At 46.0% G+C, this 19,996-nt stretch overlaps 1 protein-coding gene across 2 annotated transcripts in view; it reads right to left on the reverse strand.

The window, feature by feature from the left end:
* NEDD4 (NEDD4 E3 ubiquitin protein ligase) overlaps positions 1-19,996 on the reverse strand; it is a 2,630,465-nt gene that overhangs the window by 2,495,295 nt on the left and 115,174 nt on the right. The window contains exon 2 of one of the 2 annotated variants that reach the window (XM_069624886.1): positions 14,343-14,416. The exons of the other annotated variant lie outside the window; for it this stretch is intronic. Within the exon in view, the coding sequence (XP_069480987.1) occupies positions 14,343-14,416 (74 nt within the window). The remainder of the gene's footprint in view (positions 1-14,342; positions 14,417-19,996) is intronic. 2 annotated transcript variants of the gene reach the window in all.

Below are 19,996 nucleotides of genomic sequence, written 5' to 3' on the forward strand. Positions count from 1 at the left end.
TCCTTGTCAGAAGGAGGGGTGGGGGGGCTCATTCAAGGCCATCCCCAAAGCCAGGTCCAAGCAACCCAGAGATATTCTGTCTAGGTATTGCCCTATGGAATCATGAATAGCTGATGTCTGGGGGTATATAGTTTCTCATAGTAGTCTCGCAACACAGTATTGATTCTTCCGCAGACTTTGTAGTGAGGATCCCTTCTGCGTCTTCAATTTCCATTATAGTGTCCAGCTGACATTCATGTTTTATTACCCAAGCCAGAGTCAGGCTTGGGCGGTCTCCCTCGGCATATGTGGCAGCTGCTATGGGATCCCTCAAATATCGCTCTTCTCCGGCTGTCAAGAGGGACATTTCCTCCCTGCTTGCCCGGAGGCAGGAATGTATCTCTTGGCAATCTAGGTGGCCTTGCTTTAACTCCAGGTTTTTAATCTCCTGCTCAAAAGTGGACATGGATCTGCTTATCAATTTCAAGACATCTCCTTCCTTTGCTATGCAAAATCACTTAATATACACCTTGAAGGTTTCCCATACAGTTCTGGTGTCTGCTACTGAGCCCACATTTACTTCAAAGAAAGTCTGGATGTCCTGCTTCATCTCTTCCTGAAAAATGCATCCTCTAGGACACGATCCCAGAAACACCAGTGCAGGGGACTGGGCCTAGAAACGATACTAATACAGGGGAATGGTCGGATAGAGTTTGGGGTGGGGGGTATTTGTGCCCTTGTAATGTTGCGAGCCAAATGGGATGATACCATAACAATCTATTCTAGAGGAGCTACCATGTACCAGAGAGTAATAAGATTATTCCCTAGATGTACGATGTAGTAGCCGCCAAGAATCATAAGGAATGTAATAGTCAGCTGTAGCAGCTAATTTCTGGGCAGCTCTCAGAAGGGAGAGCTGGGTTGTAGAGGATCTGTACAGATCTAAGGATATATCAACATTAAAAGTCTCCCGCCTACATGACCTCATAGTCCGGGTATGTACCTAAATGAACAGAGCATTGGAAGAAATCTAGGCAGTCATTATTTGTTGCATACATATTCCTAATGAGGACTCGCCATCCTGCAATCTCTCCTGCCAAGAGAATGTACCAACCCTCTTCATCTCCAATTTGGCTGTGGAGTTAAAATTCTAACGAGTGATGGATATAGGTTGGAACACCCCCAGAGTGTGTTGAGAAGGAAATGCAATATCTATGAAGCCCCCATCCATCAGGTTGGGAAGCATACTGTCCCGCGCTAGCTCTGTTTCTTGTAGGCACAGGATATTTACCCCATGATTTTTAGCGTAGTTCGCAACCAAACACACTTTCTTGCCATTAGTGAAACCTTGTATATTCCAGGTTAACAGAGTCATGTTCGACCCATGTGCATCGTCAGGGGTTCCCATACTGTGATTTGTCATAGATTTTCGGATGATATTTGTATATTACCCAAGTGTCACATTGGGGACCGTCTAAAAGAGGAAGAAACCTTTGTCCCTCCTGGGAGATAACAATGTACACTTGTACTGTCAGTCAACACAACACGCCCCCCCAAAACCAAGAACATTTAAGGCTCAACTTGTCAACATGAACCCCATTTGAAAGTGCCCACCTCTCACGCCAGAAACAACTTACCAGCCCCTTTATCACCACACCCACCCTACTAATTCCCTACAAATAAGCCCAAACACGGAGTTCTTTTCCTCCGGGCACAGGGAGCTAGAGGCGGCTAGAATGGCCCCATGTGACAGAAGGCCTATTCATGTATCTGTTGCTTCATTACCACCTGATAGTGGGATCCATAAAACTTGTTTTTGTTACTTAAGAGCATATATGTATCTGTGGATAGAACATCACAATGATATGGGCAGCTTAGGATAATCATAGCCGGAGAAAGCACTAAAGTGCCTTCCTGGGGAGGAAGGGGGGTCCCCTCGGGTCAGTGATGTCCCTAGCATTTCGATCTGCAGCCTTCGGGCATGTAAAAAAAGAATACTCTGCCGTCATGCACCACCCAGAGTTTAGCTGGCAACAGCATTGAGTAGCGTATTTCCCTTCTTCTCAGTATATTTATTGCTGCTTGAGAAGTTTTTTATTTGGTCCTGTACTTGTGCTCTGAAATTTGGAAAAAGACGAATGGTCACCGAACCCCATCTTAACTCTTTCTCCTCTCTGGCAGCACAGAGCAGGATGTCTCTGGGCCTCATTACAATACCGGTGGTAGCTGTGCTAGTATAGTAGGCACGGCTGCCGCCGGTATCATTTTTTTCCCTGTCGCCAAGGAATGGGCAATTACCAGGTCATTATGGCCCCACCGGACCCGGTAATTGCCCATTCCTGGCCGCTGGGAAAAAAAAATGCTCCCCATTCCCATTCGAGCTCCATAGGTCTCAATGGGAATGGAGAGGGCGGATGTACCCATGGAGAGGGCGGATGTACCTCTGCTCGCGGCGGCCAGTATTCCCGCCAGGACGGATCTGGCAGGCAGGAAGGCACCCGTGAGCAGAACTAGTTTTTACTGGACCGGCAAACCTATAATGAGGCCCTGTCTCGGTAACAAAACATTCTGGCAAAGATAGCTCTCTCAGGATGAGGTTCTAGATGATAAAGACCTGTATGCTCACTCTACCAAGAGCATGCTCGTGAATGGGGGGGTGATTTGAGGACCTCCATAAGTAGTTTTGCGACAAATGTCTCCATATTGTCTACGGGGGTGGACTCGGCCACACCTGTTATGTAGATATTTTTCCTTCTACACCTACCCTCAAGGTCATAGTTCTTGGCCACCACTTTAATGGTTTGTTGGAGGATGGCCACCTCACGCTGAAGCGTCTCCACTTTGTCCTCCCAAACACTGATCCTCTCCTCTGCTTCAGTCATACGGCTGCAAAGCTGGCCAATCTGGACTGCAGAGACATCTACTTTGCAAGTCAGAGCATCGATTTTAGCCCCAAGATAATCAGTGCTGTTTTTCAGGGCCAGCAATGTTTGATTCAGGGCCGAGACATCCAGTTGGGAAGAGCTTGGCATCTCAGCAGGTGGGTGGGGGGGAGGGTCTGGTCAGATCTAGCAAACTGGTCCATTTTGGGGTTGCCCATGGTAGGGTGTCAGGCAGCAGTGGGTTCCAGAATGTGTATTAAATCCAGAATGTGTAGTAGATCCAGTAAGTGTTTTTCTCTATGGTGGCAGACTGCAAGTTAGTGTTTTTGAAGCGCACCATACGTCACTTTAACAGCAATTTTCAATAGGGTAAATAGTCAAATATGTCTTGAAACCTCTGAGTCACTATGAATGTATTCAGGGATGAGAGATCATCAGAAACTAAGGTGTCGTGCATGCTTGTGGTGGGGGCCTTTGAAGGGGGTGATGCTTATTGTGCCAAATTTGACCCATTTATATTGAAATGCCAATTAAAATAAATGTATAAAAAAATATTTTTAACAAAATAGTGGAATCAGATCAAGTTCAAATATTTCATGCACATGTACAGAATGCTTCTTCATATGCATAAAGTAGGTTAGCAATAAATCAGCAGCATGTCCCAAGATACAGCTACAAGGAAGCTAGAATAGGCTACGTGATGGGAATGCTTGGTGGACAAACCAGTGTTTAATTAGTTGAAGGAATTCTTTGGATGGTAGCAGATTGCTTTCCCAAGAGTCAGTTTACTGGAGCGGTTCTTGGTCAATGGTATATGTGCTCTATAAACTAGTGTTAAAATACGTGTGAATCCCAATGATTTTAACAAAATTTCCATAATTTTATATGACAGCTTTGTGGATTCAAAAACATTCTTTTCTATATATCCTATAGAGAGATAATTTTAAACAATGCTATGCAGGTCTTAGAAAGCGGATGAGTGGGCAGAGCGGATGAATCGCGTTGAGCGGATGAAACGCGTATTAAGGGTGAATGAACGAAGTGGAGCTGATGAAGTCGGTGAAGTGGATGAAGCGCATAGAGCGGATGAGTGCGCAGAGCGGATGAGTCGCGTAGATTGGATGAAACGTGTAATAAGGGTGAACGAACGAAGTGGAGCTGATGAAGTCGGTGAAGTGGATGAAGCACGTAGAACGGATGAGTACGTTGAGCGGATGAGAGCGCAGAGCGGATGAAACGCGTACAGCGGGTGAAACACGTAGAGCGGATGAGGCGCGCAATGCGGATGAGGCGCGCAAAGTGGATGAGTGCGTAGGGCGGACGAATGCGTAGTTGGCGGTGCAGATATAGATTATTGGTGCGGAAGTAGGGTGGGAGTGGATAACTGAGTGGAGCGGATGTATGATGTTGAGCAGATCTAGCGTGTGGAGCGGATGTAGAGCCTGATGGTGCTGAGCAGATGTTGAGCGGAACAAGGGTATTGAGCAGATGTAAGGTACGGTGGTGTTGAGCTGATGTGAAGCATTGAGCGGACCTATGGTATGTTGCGGCTACGGAGCAGGTGTAGAATGCGGAGCGAAGACCGGGCATAAAATGCGGAGCGGGTAGAGGGTACAGGTGAAGCATATGGATGGAACGCATGAAGTATGCAGATGAAACGGATGAAGCGTGTGGATGAAACGGGTGAAGCATGTGGATGAAACGGGTGAAGCATGTGGAAGGAATGTGTGGAGCAGATGGAAGAAACGGGCGAAATATGTGGATAGAATGAGCAAAGTATGTGGATGGAACGGATGAACTGATGTAGAATAGGTGAAATGAGTGGAACGGGTGTAATGGTAGATCGGATGAAGTAGGTGGATGGAACCGGTAAAGTGGGTGAAACGGGTGAAGTGGATACAACAAGTGAAATGGGTATAATCAGTTAAGTGGACGGAACTAGTGAAGAGGACGTATGTGGATCGATGATGCATGAGGAAAGGATAAATACGAGATAGAACGAATAAAATCAGCAGTGGATAAATGGTTAGAGTGCATAAAATGGTTGAAGTCCGTGGAACAGACTGGAGCGCTTGGAACCGACTAGAGTGCATGGAACGGATGCGAGGACACGGAACAGTCGCGAGTGCATGGAACGGACTGGAAAGCATGGAACGGATTGGAGTGCATGAAACGGATTGGAGTGCATGAAACGGATCGGAATGCATCAAATAACGTGACTTACATGGAATGGTTTGAAAGCGCATTTAAACTAACGGCTTTGAGTGCTTGACACGGTTGTAATGCATGGACAGTTGGAGTACATGCAACGGATGGAGTACATGGAACGGATGGGGTGGGCTCGGTCTCAAGCAGCTAAGGTAAACCACCATATCTACATCTCCACGCTTACTCTCTCCTTTACACCACCAATCAAATAGAACACAGCAATACTATGACACCATTCGGTATAGCTGTTCTCATACCATCATTTGCCTCATACTCCCCATCACCCTAACTAAACACTGCTTGTTACACACCCTCCAGCCTAGGCGTTTCTCCTCAGGCCTAACGCAGCCGAACAGGTCTGGATAATAACCTGCCAGAACATACTCCTAATCTCTCAGCCTCCACACCTACAGCTAAGAAGCAGCTATCACACGATTGCCACACCAGCTGCACACATATCCGGTGCTCACACGCACCTTTTGACTCTCTAAATTCTCTCTACTGACCTGAACTTCGGTTCCCGAGGGCGTTCAACCTACCAGCGCCTTGAGACCATACCAACGGTACATAAGGCGCTATATAAATGCAAAGTAACATAACATTTCATTTAAGAGTCAGAAAACAGGGGGCCATACCAGGTAGCTAACACAATGCCATTGCTCCACTCCTCTGCTAGAGAGCGAGGCAGTTCTTATCCCAGACAATTCTGGTGCTACAGTGGTTGGCACAAGTGGTCTGAAGTTGTGGATTGCGACTGGCCCAGCAGAAGAAACATGCAACCCAGTGCACAATGCGATTATCTACGATGGAAGTCCTCTGGCTGGACATTTCCTTTGTAAACCTACATATGCATGGGCTGGCCTAAGCCAGCCCTCCAGTCACACAGCAGGGAACTGATAAGTTTTTGGCGGCCAGCTAATCAGGTGGGCCCTAGAAACTGCCAAACTATCAGGTCAAACCCCAAATGGTTGTGTAATGGAAATTTTAAGTTAGATCCAGGGACTCCGTAGAACCGAGTGGGGAGGGGCTCACAGAGAGTCCATGTCTGCAAAGAGGTCATATTTGGCCTGCTTCGTGGTTTTCCAAAACAAAGAAGTGTGCCAAAAATGAAATGGCGGAGAACAGGACTCAAAAAAACAAACCATTAAATCCCAAGGGCTACCTTATTAGTAGTCCAAGGTTCCATTTTGATAAAACGGTGTGCATCCCGGTGAAGGCAAAATTCAATTAAAACTGCCATCAGCCTACTCCTTGTAACAAATATAGGGTGAAATGGGATATTTAAAAAGCCCCCTGGTCCTAGGAGCCATATGGGCTTTTACAGGACCATATACTAACAAAGCATTGCAGGGGCTGGCAGGCAGATATCGATAAAGTTCCCGACGTCCGAAAAGAGAGACAATATGTCCAAAAACATAACTATCACAGACAGACCCCACCCTTCCCAGGGCAGTGAAAAATGCTAAATGTTAATGGTCCAAAAAAAGAAATATAAAGGGGATGGCAGAACCCCTAAAAATAGCATTTTGCCCAGACACCATTTAGGCCTAGCAGTGCACGCTGTTTTGGGAGAGTGGGGTAACTAGCTCAGAGGGATAAGACTAGTCTCACGTCCCTCTGTCCCCTTCCTAGAGCAAGTCACTGCTGCCTCTGCAGGTATCCGATCACCTGTTGTCTGCAGCAATCACAGTGCTGCTAAGATCCATTCCTGGGCTGGTCTTAAACCTGACAGAAGTGCTCAGTCTTCCTCACTTGACGCTAAAACTATGCAATATCCCAGTCCAAACTCGCTACAATGAGATGCTGTGGATCAAAACTAATTGAATTTAGACTTTGCTTTCTTCACTAATCAGCAGAATGACAAAGTCTCCAGACATAAAGATAAGCAGATCTGTCTACAGAAAATACACAGAAGGAAAGGTAAATAAAAAATAGGCTGCTGTGGCAGGACTGGCTCGGTCCTGCTCTTGAAAAAGAAGCTTTTCGAGGCAGCCTCGCAGCATCTTTGCAGACGTTGACACTGGTGAGAGTGGTTGGGCAGCTTTTTCTGAATTTCTACTCAGGATCTAATGTATTGTCATATTAAAGTTATGTGCAATATTAGAAATAACATTACACTTCAAAGCACTGAGCCAGCGTTGATAAGGAAACGAGGAAAACCCAGTAGTGGTAGTTTGGGGTGAGGAGAGAATAATAAGGTCACTCACCATAGTGACTACCTTACTCCTAGTGCGTAGTCCCCTTTCCTCCATACTTATGAGACATTCCTCCCTCCTGTGGGACGGGACCGGAGCACTTTGTAAAAAGCATCACATTTTTCAAAAATGTGTCCTTCCCGCCCTCCTTAGCTCCGCCCAGCGCCTCGCCCATCAGTCCTTCTCTATCGCCAGGTCTGAGACCTTATTAGAGGGGACGGCGGGCGGGCATATGGAGGAAAAAGGTCTATGGACTAGGAGTAAGGTAGTCACTACGGTGAGTAACTTTATTAAAGTCCTTTGTCCCGTCCTCTTTCCTCCATACTTCTGGGAGATTCCCAAGCACTCCTCACAGAAATCATGGGTGGATGGAAAACTCCTCATTCAAACAGGTTTTTTAGCACAGCTTGACCGAACTGAGCATCAGCTCTGGAGCTCATGTCTAGACAATAATGCCTACAAAAAGCTGATGGGGAGGCCCACGTAGCCGCTTTCACGATGGTCTCCCAGGGGACATACTTTTGGAAGGCAACTGCAGCCGCCTTGCCCCGTACAAGATGAGCATGAACCCCTTTTGGCAGTTGAATTCCCTGAACAGCGTAAGCCTCCGCAATACAGGCAGCAATCCACCTGGAGATGGTCGCTTTCGAGGCCGGCTTCCCTTGCAGACTACTGAAAGTCGGCAAAAACTGAGAAAAGTTCCTAAACTCAGATGTTCTGTCTAGATAGACCTTAAGAGCTCTTGTAACATCTAGGCAATGCAAAACCCTCTCAGCCTTGGAGGCTGGGTTTGGGAAGAAGACAGGCAAGGAGATTGACTGATTTAGATGAAAGTCAGAGACCACTTTTGGAAGGAAGGAAGGATTGATTCATCCTCAGGACAACCTTATCCTTATGTAAAACCAGAAAGGGATGTTCCACCAACAAGGCCTGGAGCTCACTCACACACCTTGCCGAACTCATGGCCACCAAGAAGGACACTTTCCACGAAAGGTACTTAAGGTCTACCGTAGCCATGGGCTCAAAAGGCTTATGGCACAAAGCTGTAAGGACCACATTCAGATCCCATGTTGGATGCAGTTTGCGAACAGGAGAGTAAAGGTGCATGAGACCCGCAAAGTGTCTTTTAACGACTGGATTTAACAGCGAAAAAGAGCACTGATCCGTGGACAGGTAAGCGGCAATAGCTGACAGATAAGTCCTGCAGGACAAGACATGAATGCCTGATTCTGCCAGATGTGAGACAAAGGACAGAACTGCATCGATTGTAGCCTCCCTGGGATCCAGTTGCCTAGCCAAACACCATTGTCAGAACTGTAGCCATTTACTTTTATACTGAGATCTCATAGAGGACTTCCTGGCCGCCTGAAAATTGTGCATGTTATCTATGGACAAATTGAGGCGCTCTAAAGATCTGAACTCAGGCACCATGCCGCCAAGTTGAACGATTGTGGGGAGGGGTGCCACAACTGCCGATCACTCTGGTGACGCAGTTTGGGAACCAACGGAAGCCTGATCGGTGCACACACCGATAGATGCTGAAACTCTGAAAACCTAAACCTGGCCGGCCACCATGGTGCTATGAACAGAAGAGAAAAATTCACTGTGCCCTTCAGCTTGCAAAGCGCCCGATGAATCAGAGGCGGAAAAGCATTGGCCCCCATGTTTTGCCAGGGAATTTCAAGAGCATCTCCCAGAGAGGAGGCATACAGGGGAAGTTTCCCCATTTGTCGACATTGCGAAGAGGTCCACTTCTGGAGTGCCCCAACAATGGCAGATTTGTAAGAGGACCTCTGTGTTCAGTTCCTACTCGTAGCTGACCATTGTTCGTCGGCTGAGGGCATCTGCAGTAACATTCAGCTGGCCCGGGATGTGTACTGCCACCAGCCAGATGCCATGCTGAACAGTCCATTCCCAAATCTGAACGGCAAGATCCACAAGAGAAGGAGACTTGGTACCCCCGTTTGTTGATATAAAACATGGACACCACATTGTCCATGAAGACACGGACCACCTTGTTGACAATGACAGGCTTGAACGTTTTCAGAGCCAGGAATATCGTCAAGAGTTCAAGTGATTTATATGGAGCGGTTTGTCCTGCCGCGACCAGAGATCAAAAACTGAAGATCCAACATCGAACCGCCAACCCAGAAGGGAGGAACCCGTTGTGACCGTCAATAGCGGGCAGGGGTCTTGAAAAGCTGCACCCACCGACAGATTGCTGAGAGAAGACCATCACAAGAGGTCTATCCTCATGAAGGATGGAACCAGGATCATTTTGGAATATGGATCCACTGCTTGGCGCCAAGAGCTCCGAAGAGCCATCTGCGTTCTCCTCATCTTGAGTCGAGCAAGAGGAAGAGCCAGCACACACAAGGCCATGAGGACCAGAAGCCTCGAGAACCACCAGGCCGACATGCTCTCCGACCGGGTAAACACCAGACAGGTGGCCAACAGATCCGCCATTCTGTCCCCGGTCAGGTATACTCTGCAGTCGATCGTGTTCCAACAAAAAACCCAGGAATATCAAGTTCTGAGAGACCGTCATGGAGGATTTCCACCAGTTCACCGACAGCCCAAGATGGAACAGGAGCTGGAGGAGAGACTGAAAGTTGTTTGAGGCTGACAGAGGACAAGGACTGTGCAGCAGCCAATCATCCAAATACGGATACACATGGATACCCTGTAGCCGAAGATAAGCTGCGATGGCCAACATCATCTTCGTAAAGACACGCGGTGCTGAGCTGAGGCCAAACGGGAGCACATGAAACTGGAAGTGCTCCTCCCCCATGGAAAACCGTAGGTGTTTCCGATGCGGACTCCAAATAAGGATATGCATATAAGCATCCTAAAGGTCCACCACGCTGAGCCAGTCGCCTTTCTGCAAAGAGGAATTTATCTGACATGGCGTGATCATCTTGAATTTCTCTTGGAGAAGGGAGATGAACTGGGAAAGGTCCAGGATGGTGCGCAGGGCAGCCTGGTTGGGTTTGGGCACCATAAACAGACACGAGTAGAAGCCCTCCCCTAGCTCCCCTAGAGGAACGGGTTCCACCGCCCTGAGATCCAGAAGTTTCTGGACCTCGTCTCTGAGGGAGGGCGATCCAGACTGCTGGAAGGGAGGATTGAAGGGTGGGGTAAGGGGAAGGGGCAAGCAGAAGCCCGCCAAGCAAGAACCACCGGTCCTCAGTGATGGTCTGCCACGCCTTCCAGTAAGACGCAATGTGCCCTCCCACCGTGGTCTCGTGTGAGCGCAGTAAAACCTCCTTTAGCTGGTTTTTCAGTGGTTGTACCACCAGAACCGGAGGAGGAGGCCGAGGATCGAGAGAAAAACCGGCCCTGTTGCTGACACCGATGGGAGTTTCCTGTTGGAGTATCGACCCTATGGGTCTTCCGATCCAGAAACCCCCGAAAACCAGAGGAAGGGCGAGGCTGTGAAGATGTCCTCTGTGGCCTGAAAGGCGGTTTCACCAAGACGGACAGGGACTTGGCGGTCTGAGTGCTGTCCTTCGCCTTGGTCAGTTCAATGTCCGTCGATGAATGAAAAAGCTCTTTGCCGTCAAAAGGAAGGTCCAGAACTTTATCCTGCACCTCTTTAGAAAACTTTGTGGCATGAAGCCAAGCCTGACGAGAGGTGTCCACGCCAAGCATGAGGCCCCGAGACGAGGTGTCGACATGAGGCGCCACAGCCACAAGCAAATCCTGCGGCAGGACCCTGGCATCTGACAAACCCGCTTTAAAATCGCCTAGTTCATCCGCAGGGATGAATTCCTCAAATTCCGACAGACCGTTCCACATTTTCATATTCGCCCACGCTAACACAAACTCTGCGTTCGCTTGACGCAACTGCAGGGCCGAATTAGCAAAGGGTGCCTCGGGTACTGGAACATCCAGAAGACACATGTCCAGCACACTGTCGTGGAAGGCTCTAACAGAGCGGGGCTGGTCCCCACTGCCCTGATCCCCCTGTGTGTCATCCGTCACATCCGGGTCAAGCTGAAGATTTGCCCACTGGAGACCAGGGAGGCAAGGGAGAAAGAGCTGGAGGCGGACCGGCCGGCGGAGGCGGAGCTGGTGGAACCACTGGTGCTGCGACTGGAACCAACGGTGCAGGAGCCACTGGGGGGGCATATTTCCCTAAACAAACCCGCGGAAATACTCCTTCATGGGGTCAGAGTGCATGAGCCTTTGAAAGTTTCCAAGAAAAGCGTCCTCCGCCAATGGTTTAGGCGTGGCCGGAGGAGGTCTCTCATGAATGGAGTAGCTCCAGGGACGTAAGGGAGAAGGCCGCCAAGAAGGTCCTTCTCCACCCGAATTAACGTAGATCAAGAGTGCAGATGCCGCAGGGAGCGAGACGGTGTGCAGTAAATGTATCCGAGCATTCCAGAAATATACTGGGCGAAAAGGATGCGCACAAGGAAAACAATGTTCACCTGAAAAACCGCTCCCAACACCTAGCGCTGATGGCGTAGTTGGAAGGGAGGAGGTATCCAAAAAGGCCGCCATAGTCTTGGCGAAAACTGCGACACGCATGGGAGTGAGGCAGGGGTCTCCATTGATGGGTCAGGGGTCTTAATTTTAGCCTTGACACAAGGAACCTCGGCAGAGCCGGTACTTTGTGGCCTAGGATGTTTCTGAGACATGCTATTAGCCAAATTATTCTCCAATGGAGGGACCTCAGCCACGCCAGTAACAGAGGAATTCCAGTCAGACACCTCACTCTATGCCCCCTCAACAGAACCAGTGTCACCGCCCGAGCGGGAGTGATGAGGAGTACACCTCACCGACAAGACCTTTACTGACCTCTCAGAACTGTCGGTCACCTTAGCCTCAAACAGAGGAACCTCAGACCCAAGTCCGCTAACAGCCCCCTCACGAGGGGCCTTGAACCTTAGTTCGGTACAGAAAACCACCAGAGGCCTCAGGGCGTACCCCGATGTATGTATGGGAAGCTCTAGACAAGGAGACCGCAAAGCAATCTGCGGTACCCATTGCCTCAGTAGAACTGGGCCCACAAACAGCCCCTACAGGAGGGGCCTCGGATTGTAATCCGCCGTCAGTAGACCCCTTACGGAGGCCCTTGGAGAAAACTCCAGTACACTTTTTAGGCCTAGAAGGAACCTCAGGGCAAAGCCCAGTTACAGGGCTTTTGAAGCTCCTCCCGGACCGGCAAGACCCCGGGAAGAAGTGCCCAGGGTGGGGTGCTCTAAAAACTAAAGAACTTACTGGGCGTCTCTTCTTTTTGTCGACGCAACTTTGAAAATGCAGAGGAGGAGTGCTCAAAAACACCTCCTCCCACCGCTCCTGATAACGTTGAAGCGCCCGGACCGAAAGGGAATCGCAGTAGAAGCACAAGTCCCAACGGTGGTCCGGACCCAAACACTCTAAACAAAGAGGATGGGGATCCGGCCTAGCGAAGCGTCAATCGCAGAATGAACAATTAGAAAATCTAACTGAAACGGCATAGATGTACTACTATTCCACCACTAAGCCGAAGCAGGAGAGGACGACACTGGAAGGAAAAAATCTCCCAAAGATGCAAGTGCGTCCAGTCCCGATCGTGTGGAAAAACGGACTGATGGGCGATGCTCTGGGCGGAGCTAAGGAGGGCGGGGTTAAGGCCACATGCGGTACCCCACATAAAAAGAGAGGAAGGACACATTTTTGAAAAATGTGATGCTTTTTACAAAGTGCTCCGGTCCCGTCCCACGTGACAGAGGAATGTCCCATAAGTATGGAGGAAAGGGGACGGGACGTAGGAGTATGAGGTTTCATAAAGTCCTCTAAAAAAGTTCTGCAACTTTAGCAGCAACACAAGTGATACTGCACATACATACTAAGCCCCAGAGGTTTATGGAAGTGAAAAATTAGACTGCCAAATACCTGTCACCTATCTATTTTTCAAACTGGCAAAATACTGGCAAACAGCTACTTGCCAACCTTAAATTTGAGCCTTCATAGGGCCAAAGGAAGAGAACTAAACCACTCTCAAACTGGAAGGGGATCCAAAAGGACCATCAGGGACCTAATCTGTGAATGATCAACTGTAAATCTCCAACAACCAGGATTGCTAAACTGAGGCACTAGCGACCCAATGCCCCCCCCCTTTCTCTCTGCCAAGGGATTGTGAATAGTCAACAAATGGCAATACAAGCGTCCAGAGTTGAAACACATTAACCAAGAGAAAACTTTTTGGCAGTGTCACTAGAGCGTTTGAGAGGCTCCTAAACTGCTGAACTGATACTTCTACTTTGGATGGAAGGCCCCTGTCCTGTGACACCATGCCAATCTCCACACAGCAAACTTGGGTTATATCTGGCTGTTACTCATCTCGTCCCCAAAAAGGATGCAGGACAGTACAGGAGCAACATTAGTGGTTCACCAACCTCCAAGCAACCCAGACAATCTTGGCCAGCAATGTACTACCATAATCACTGAGTGACACCTACAGTTAAACTCGCCATCACCCTTGAGATCAGAGGGCTCATACAGAAATTGTCCAACCATGACCAACCAGGTAATCTGTTGCCCGACATAGGGCATACAGAAGGAAGGTAAAAGCCTGGGATGTTAGCAGTATCCCTGGAAGCAAAGTCATCAAGGAATGGGCAACCAATTTTCTTGCAAATCCCCATGATAATATTCTAAGAAGAGATCACAAATCAGACGAGGTGACGATTCTGCTCAGATTGGTCAAACTCCAAGTAAGAAACATTGGTAAGCTTAACAGATGCTCCTTTACCCAGTCTCTCATCAGTATTTGCAGGTATGCTACTTTCTGAGACCGCAATAAAACTAGAAGCCCATTTACAATCAAGCTTCTGCAACCCAAAAAAAGAAGGTAGATTTAGCTTGACACGTGTGCATATTCATCTGTTCACTTAGTTTCATAAATTAAACCCTGCGCTTGGTAACATGGCATCCTTACAGATTAGAAAACAAAATGTTAAGAAAACAGTATTTAAAACTTCTAAATTATTTGGGAAGTAAAGAACACACTCTTGCAGTTACACAATTTAGCAATTATTCACATTATTAATAGTCTATTAATAAATATTTAACTTGGCTACTACTGTACCTAGCTCCCAAGAGGTCCTTCTTCGCAAGACCATTTGCTGCGATTACTTTAACTCGTAACACTTTCGAATTTTCCTGCAATATAAAAAGAATCTATTTTAAAGTCACACACAAGCCTTCCGTGTGTGGTGTGTCTTATTGTTTGCGAGCGATAAAATGTATAAATGCAACACATTACTTGTATCCAAGTGTTACAAGTGGATACCATCAGGGTAACCAAATCCATTATTCTTGACTTTCAATGTATTGCATTTATGTTATACAAACATTTAACATGAACTTCTAAAAGAAGGAGTTTTTGTATTTGGGAAATAGGCGCACAACACGCAGTCTATTTCCTATAAATGAAAATGAGCACCCATGATGTTGGCTTAAGATGCAGCGGATAGCTTTGACCACATCAGTCTGGGCCAGGTTTAGTCCTGGCTTCGCTCAGGTCTAATAAAGCTCAAGCAGGCGGCCCATACGCAGAGATCTGTACCACACCCGAGTGGTTAAAAGTATATTCAAAGAAACATTGTTTAATGAATACTGGGGGCCTTTTCTGGGCACCTTTTGTGGCGCAGCACATGTGCTTTTAAAAAAAAAAAATTAAAAAAAGAAACATTGCACGATGGCTGTGATAAGTCAGAGGGGCTTACGATATGGTCTGAGTTTGAGTCATTAGGTAGCTCAGCTGCTACCCAACATTTTTAAGAAAGATTTAATTTTCAAGCAGGCACCAGCTTTGAAGTCAAGGATTCTGTATATCCTGTTTAAAGGTATACTAGAATCAACAAACCCCTCTTTCATGGAAGAATGCGCACAGAATAACCCATCTATAAAAAGGATACTAGGTTGGCTCTGAGCCATTACTGACCGATTACCGTCATTGATGCAGATTGGAAAATTTGCTACTTTGGTTTTGGAGAAAGTTGAAGAGTGGGTGCAAACTGAGGGGAATTTGGATACATTTCAAACAGGATTTAGGCGCAATATTGGAGCAGGCTTCTTAATGAGCTGTATCCTGAAGGTATACTGGGGAAACAATTCCCCTCCTATTTATGCCTCTTACAATTGATTTGTCGACTGCCTTGGACTTGGTTGACTGCCTTGGACTTGGTCGACCGAGTGACCCTGTGGACAAGTTGGAAAAGTGGGGGTTGCCGCCTGGCTTGTTAAAAATCTTAGTTTATTTAAATGATGGCACTTCTGTGCAGGCTAGATTAAATAATAAGGGTGTTCTTTCTTGGTGCACTGAAACCAGTAATGGTCTCCGGGAAGGGTGCATGTTGGCACCATGCCTTTTTAAATTTATATGTGGCAGATATAGGCAGGGCCCTCACGCAGGCGAAATTAATTTCCCCTAAGGTGGGGGGAGACTAGCCTACTATGGATGGCCTATGCCGATCATTGTATTCTGTTTGTTTGTACCCCAATGGCTTGCAGCAACTTATTACCTCATTTGCCCAGTTCATGGAGTCAAACTGAAAGTTAAACCTACCAAAACTCAAGTAAATACATTTTGCAGCAAAGAGAAGAAGTGAAACGTAGGATGGATTATGAACAACATTAGATTGGAAATTACAGACAATTATTTGTATTTATTGTTAATTAATACTTGGTTATTTTATTTTAGCACATTCGAGTAAGTCTTTCCACAGTGATCATCTATAAAAGAAAGCTAAGATGCTGGCCACTCAGCTGATAAAAATAGATGTCAAATACAGAACATTTTCCTTAATACGTGTGCTGAAATTTCATATTGGGACAGTAATCCCCAAACTTCATTATGAGCAGGAAATTCTACCAAACTGGTTGCCACATGAGTTGGACTCCTACAAAGCTGTAATTTGGAGACAGGTTCTTTATTGCTTCCCGGACTGTGTCCCAATAGTGGTGATACGCCAAGAGTTTGGTCTGCAGTCCCTACGAAGTAAGGCTCTAAGGAAACAACTAGCACAATATTGTAATATTATAAGTTCTCCTCCATCTTTAATATAGGCTGACCTAGATAAGGTGGGGTTGGATAAGGTGGGAGCTCCCTCTGGAAATTTATGGAGTATTTTACAGGCCAGCTGAGGGAGTTGGATTCGACTGAGGCGACGCGGCTTGAAAATCCTTTGAAAATTAAGCAGTCTATGCGAAGAGATTGGATAAAAACGTGAGGCCACAGGTAAATACGTTTCATATGCAAAACTTAGTTCGAATCATAAAAGAGCAAATGTTGTGGAACCTTATTTAGTGAAATTTCCAGACTGTTTTTAGAAATGTTTGTATGCAGTTTCATTTTAATGTTCTTTTAACTAATGAAATACTGGGTCTCTGTAGTCGGATGTCCCCAGCTCTGCCCTAGTGCAGATTTTGTAAAAAACAGTATTTCAAAGAGAATCTTATACATATTTATATTGCCCATCTCTAAGGGGTTTGTGTACCTTTTATTTTAGAAAATGTGTACATAATTGGGGATAGGTAAATTCCACGGATTTGTGGGAGAACATGTTGGGTGGCAGATCTGTGGCTCTTACACTTGCCGAGGTTAGATGTCTTCGTTGTTGTGATCTCTTTCCTGGAAGATGGCTCGTTGCTACTAGTACTTGGGTGATGATGGTTGTTTCCGTTATGAAAAGTTGAGGGCTGGGTTTGTATTTGATTTATATATAATAATAACCGTGTTAAAAGGGACGTTAAGGTTAAGTTGCACCACTACAAAACCTATGAAATTCAATGCAAAAACGTTGCTTCAGGGACGTTATGGTTACAAGTAAAACCTAATAACCCCAGAAATTCGCAAGTTATGGTACGCTACGCAACCATAACTCGCGCTTCCACTGTGCACCACAAGGACTAACACCCATGACATCAAAGATGACATCACAAATGTCATTGATGACATCACAAGTTTGGCACCCTCTTTTATAGTTTAGTGAGATGTGTACACTAGGTGATTTTCTTCACTAGCAGTGAGGAATTGCAAAGTGAGAAGGTACTACATTTGTATGTTTATAATTGATGTTCAGCAAAACGCGCTCCTCCCTGATATTAGTACAGATCTTCAATATTGTGAGAAATACTTTAGGACTTATAGATAGGATTCAAGAACAGTTCATATATTGCGAATGTTTAATAGCACACTGAATCAGCCGACACATGTTTCGACAACAGCGTCGTTCTCAAGGCTTTACTAGTTTATCACTGTGGACTAAATTCCAAAACGAAAATCTGACTGAATTGCTTTCTGATGTGATTTATCCAATGTGATTATATCACCTGATAGTTGGCAATTGAAGATTATGGTGTCCAGGTTTTTTTTTTTATTGCCGAAGGAAACTGCGACAGGGATTTAACCCGCATATACCGTTACCTAAAGTGAAGAGATAATAATGTGCATGGAAACTATTGCATTGAGATCGCCTCTACTAATTAACAACCTGGACACCATAATCTTAAATTGACAACTATCAGGTGAAATAATCACATTGGATAAATCACATCAGAAAGCAATTCAGTCAGATTTTCGTTTTGGAATTTAGTCCACAGTGATAAACTAGTAAAGCCTTGAGAACGACGCTGTTGTCGAAACATGTGTCGGCTGATTCAGTGTGCTATTAAACATTAGCAATATATGAACTGTTCTTGAATCCTATCTAGAAGTCCTAAAGTATTTCTCACAATATTGAAGATCTGTACTAATATCAGGGAAGAGCGCGTTTTGCTGATCATCAATTATAAACATGTTCTATGTTACTGTGTATGGGTAGGCATTCACAGATCTTGACCCTAGCAACGCAGCTCAAGCTCCACCACTACTAGAAACCCAGAGGCGTGTAGAGCGCATACCCAGGTCCTTAGCTTACCTTTTACAGTTGAAGTACTACATTTGTACACCTTACCAGTCTCATATTTTCTTACACTGCTTTCCTGAAAATAATCAATTAGGTTATGAACATTTTGTGGTAGTTCTTGCTTTTTTTTTTTTTTTTTTTTTGCTTACTTTACTTTCTTTGTATTTGCTGCTTTTGGTATGCATTGTGCTGTCTTTCATTTCTGCATGCAGTAGAACAAGTTACTTACCAACTGTAACGTTCTTTCGACTGGATGTTCCTCCCACGTATTCCTCACCTTATGATAAATCGTTATGTCCAGCTTCGCTGCTTGGAAAAAAAAATTCTCGGCAGAGGGCACTGTACTCGAGGTTGTGGCGTCGATTGTCCCTCGACGGACTCTGTACTCTGTCGACGTCACCGATGGTACAAATAGCTCGAGCCGCGCCCGTTGCTTCAGTTCTGTTTTTTTGATGAACATATAGGAGGAACACCCAGGCGTGCCCCATGACAGATACATTCTTCGTGAGAGGAAAGTGTAAGAAAACGTAAACTGTACCGCGGGGTAGGATGGCAGGGTCGATGAGGAATACGTGGGAGGAACATCCAGTCGGAAGAATGTTACAGTTAGTAAGTAACTTGTTCTTCGAATGGATTGTGTCCTCCCACGTATTCCTCATCTTATGATAGACTCCCATAGCAGTAGCAATTTTGGAGGTGGGAGTACTAATTACAGTTTTCATGGACAGAATGCAGAACTGCCTTGGCAAATATCCCCTCATTGGAGGAGGCAGTATCCAAGCAGTAATGCTTGATAAAAGTATGCATTGTTTTCCAAGTTGCAGCTGAACAAATATCTGCTCACGGGACTCCCCTCTTTAGAGCCGCAGAAGTAGCCATTCCCCTTGTAGAATGGGCTTGAAGCCCATCTGGTGGGACTTTTCCCACCAATCTGTAGCATTCAATTATGGCCAAAATGATCCAGCGGGATATGGTCCGTTTTGTTACTGATAAGCCCAGTTTATGACTCGTATAACCCATAAACAGTTGGTCATCTTGTCGTAATTTAGACATTCTTGAGATGTAAAAACTAAGAGCCATCTTGGGATCTAGTCTATGCAGTCTCTCCTCTTCCCTGCCCAAATGAGGAGGAGGATAAAATGTTGGTAGTATTATTTTTTGTGACAAATGTTAGTCCGAAACTACCTTTGGTAAAAAGGAAGGTTTAACTTTAAGGACTACCTTATCCTTATAAAATAGTATATGGTGGTTTGCATGAGAGAGCCTGAAGTTCACTAACCCTGCGGGCTGATGATAGGGCCACAAGAAGGACAGTTTTTAGTGTTAGAAGCCTCAATGGACAGGAGTGTAGAGGCTCAAAAGGTATGCAAGTCAAACAATTTAGTACTAAATTTAAATCCCAAGTTGGGACATGAAAAGGTACTGGAGGGTATACGTTAGTAAGCCCTTTTAAGAATTGAATTATTAATGGTATTTTGAAATATGAAACCTCTTCCGAGGTGCGCTTGAAAATGGACAGCGCAGCAAGGTATCCTTTGATTGTTCCTATCTGGAGCCCCAGATTGGCTAGATGTAATAGAAAAGAGCACTACTGGAGTGCCACATTGAAAAGGATCCACATCCTTATCTTTGCACCAGATACTAAACCTGTTCCAGTGACATCGGTACAAAGATTTTGTTGCTGGCCTTCTGGCCGAAAGCAAGACTTCCATTACGTCATCCGGAAGATCCCAATCCTTGTATCTTAACAACTCAGAAACCATGCGTGAAGGTTGAGTGTCTTTACCTCTGGATGGAGAACCTGACCTTCTTCTTGCGAGAGAAGATCCTC

Source organism: Ambystoma mexicanum, chromosome 11 (genome assembly GCF_040938575.1).
Source record: "Ambystoma mexicanum isolate Mex_15411 chromosome 11, UKY_AmexF1_1, whole genome shotgun sequence".
NCBI lineage: Eukaryota > Metazoa > Chordata > Amphibia > Caudata > Ambystomatidae > Ambystoma > Ambystoma mexicanum.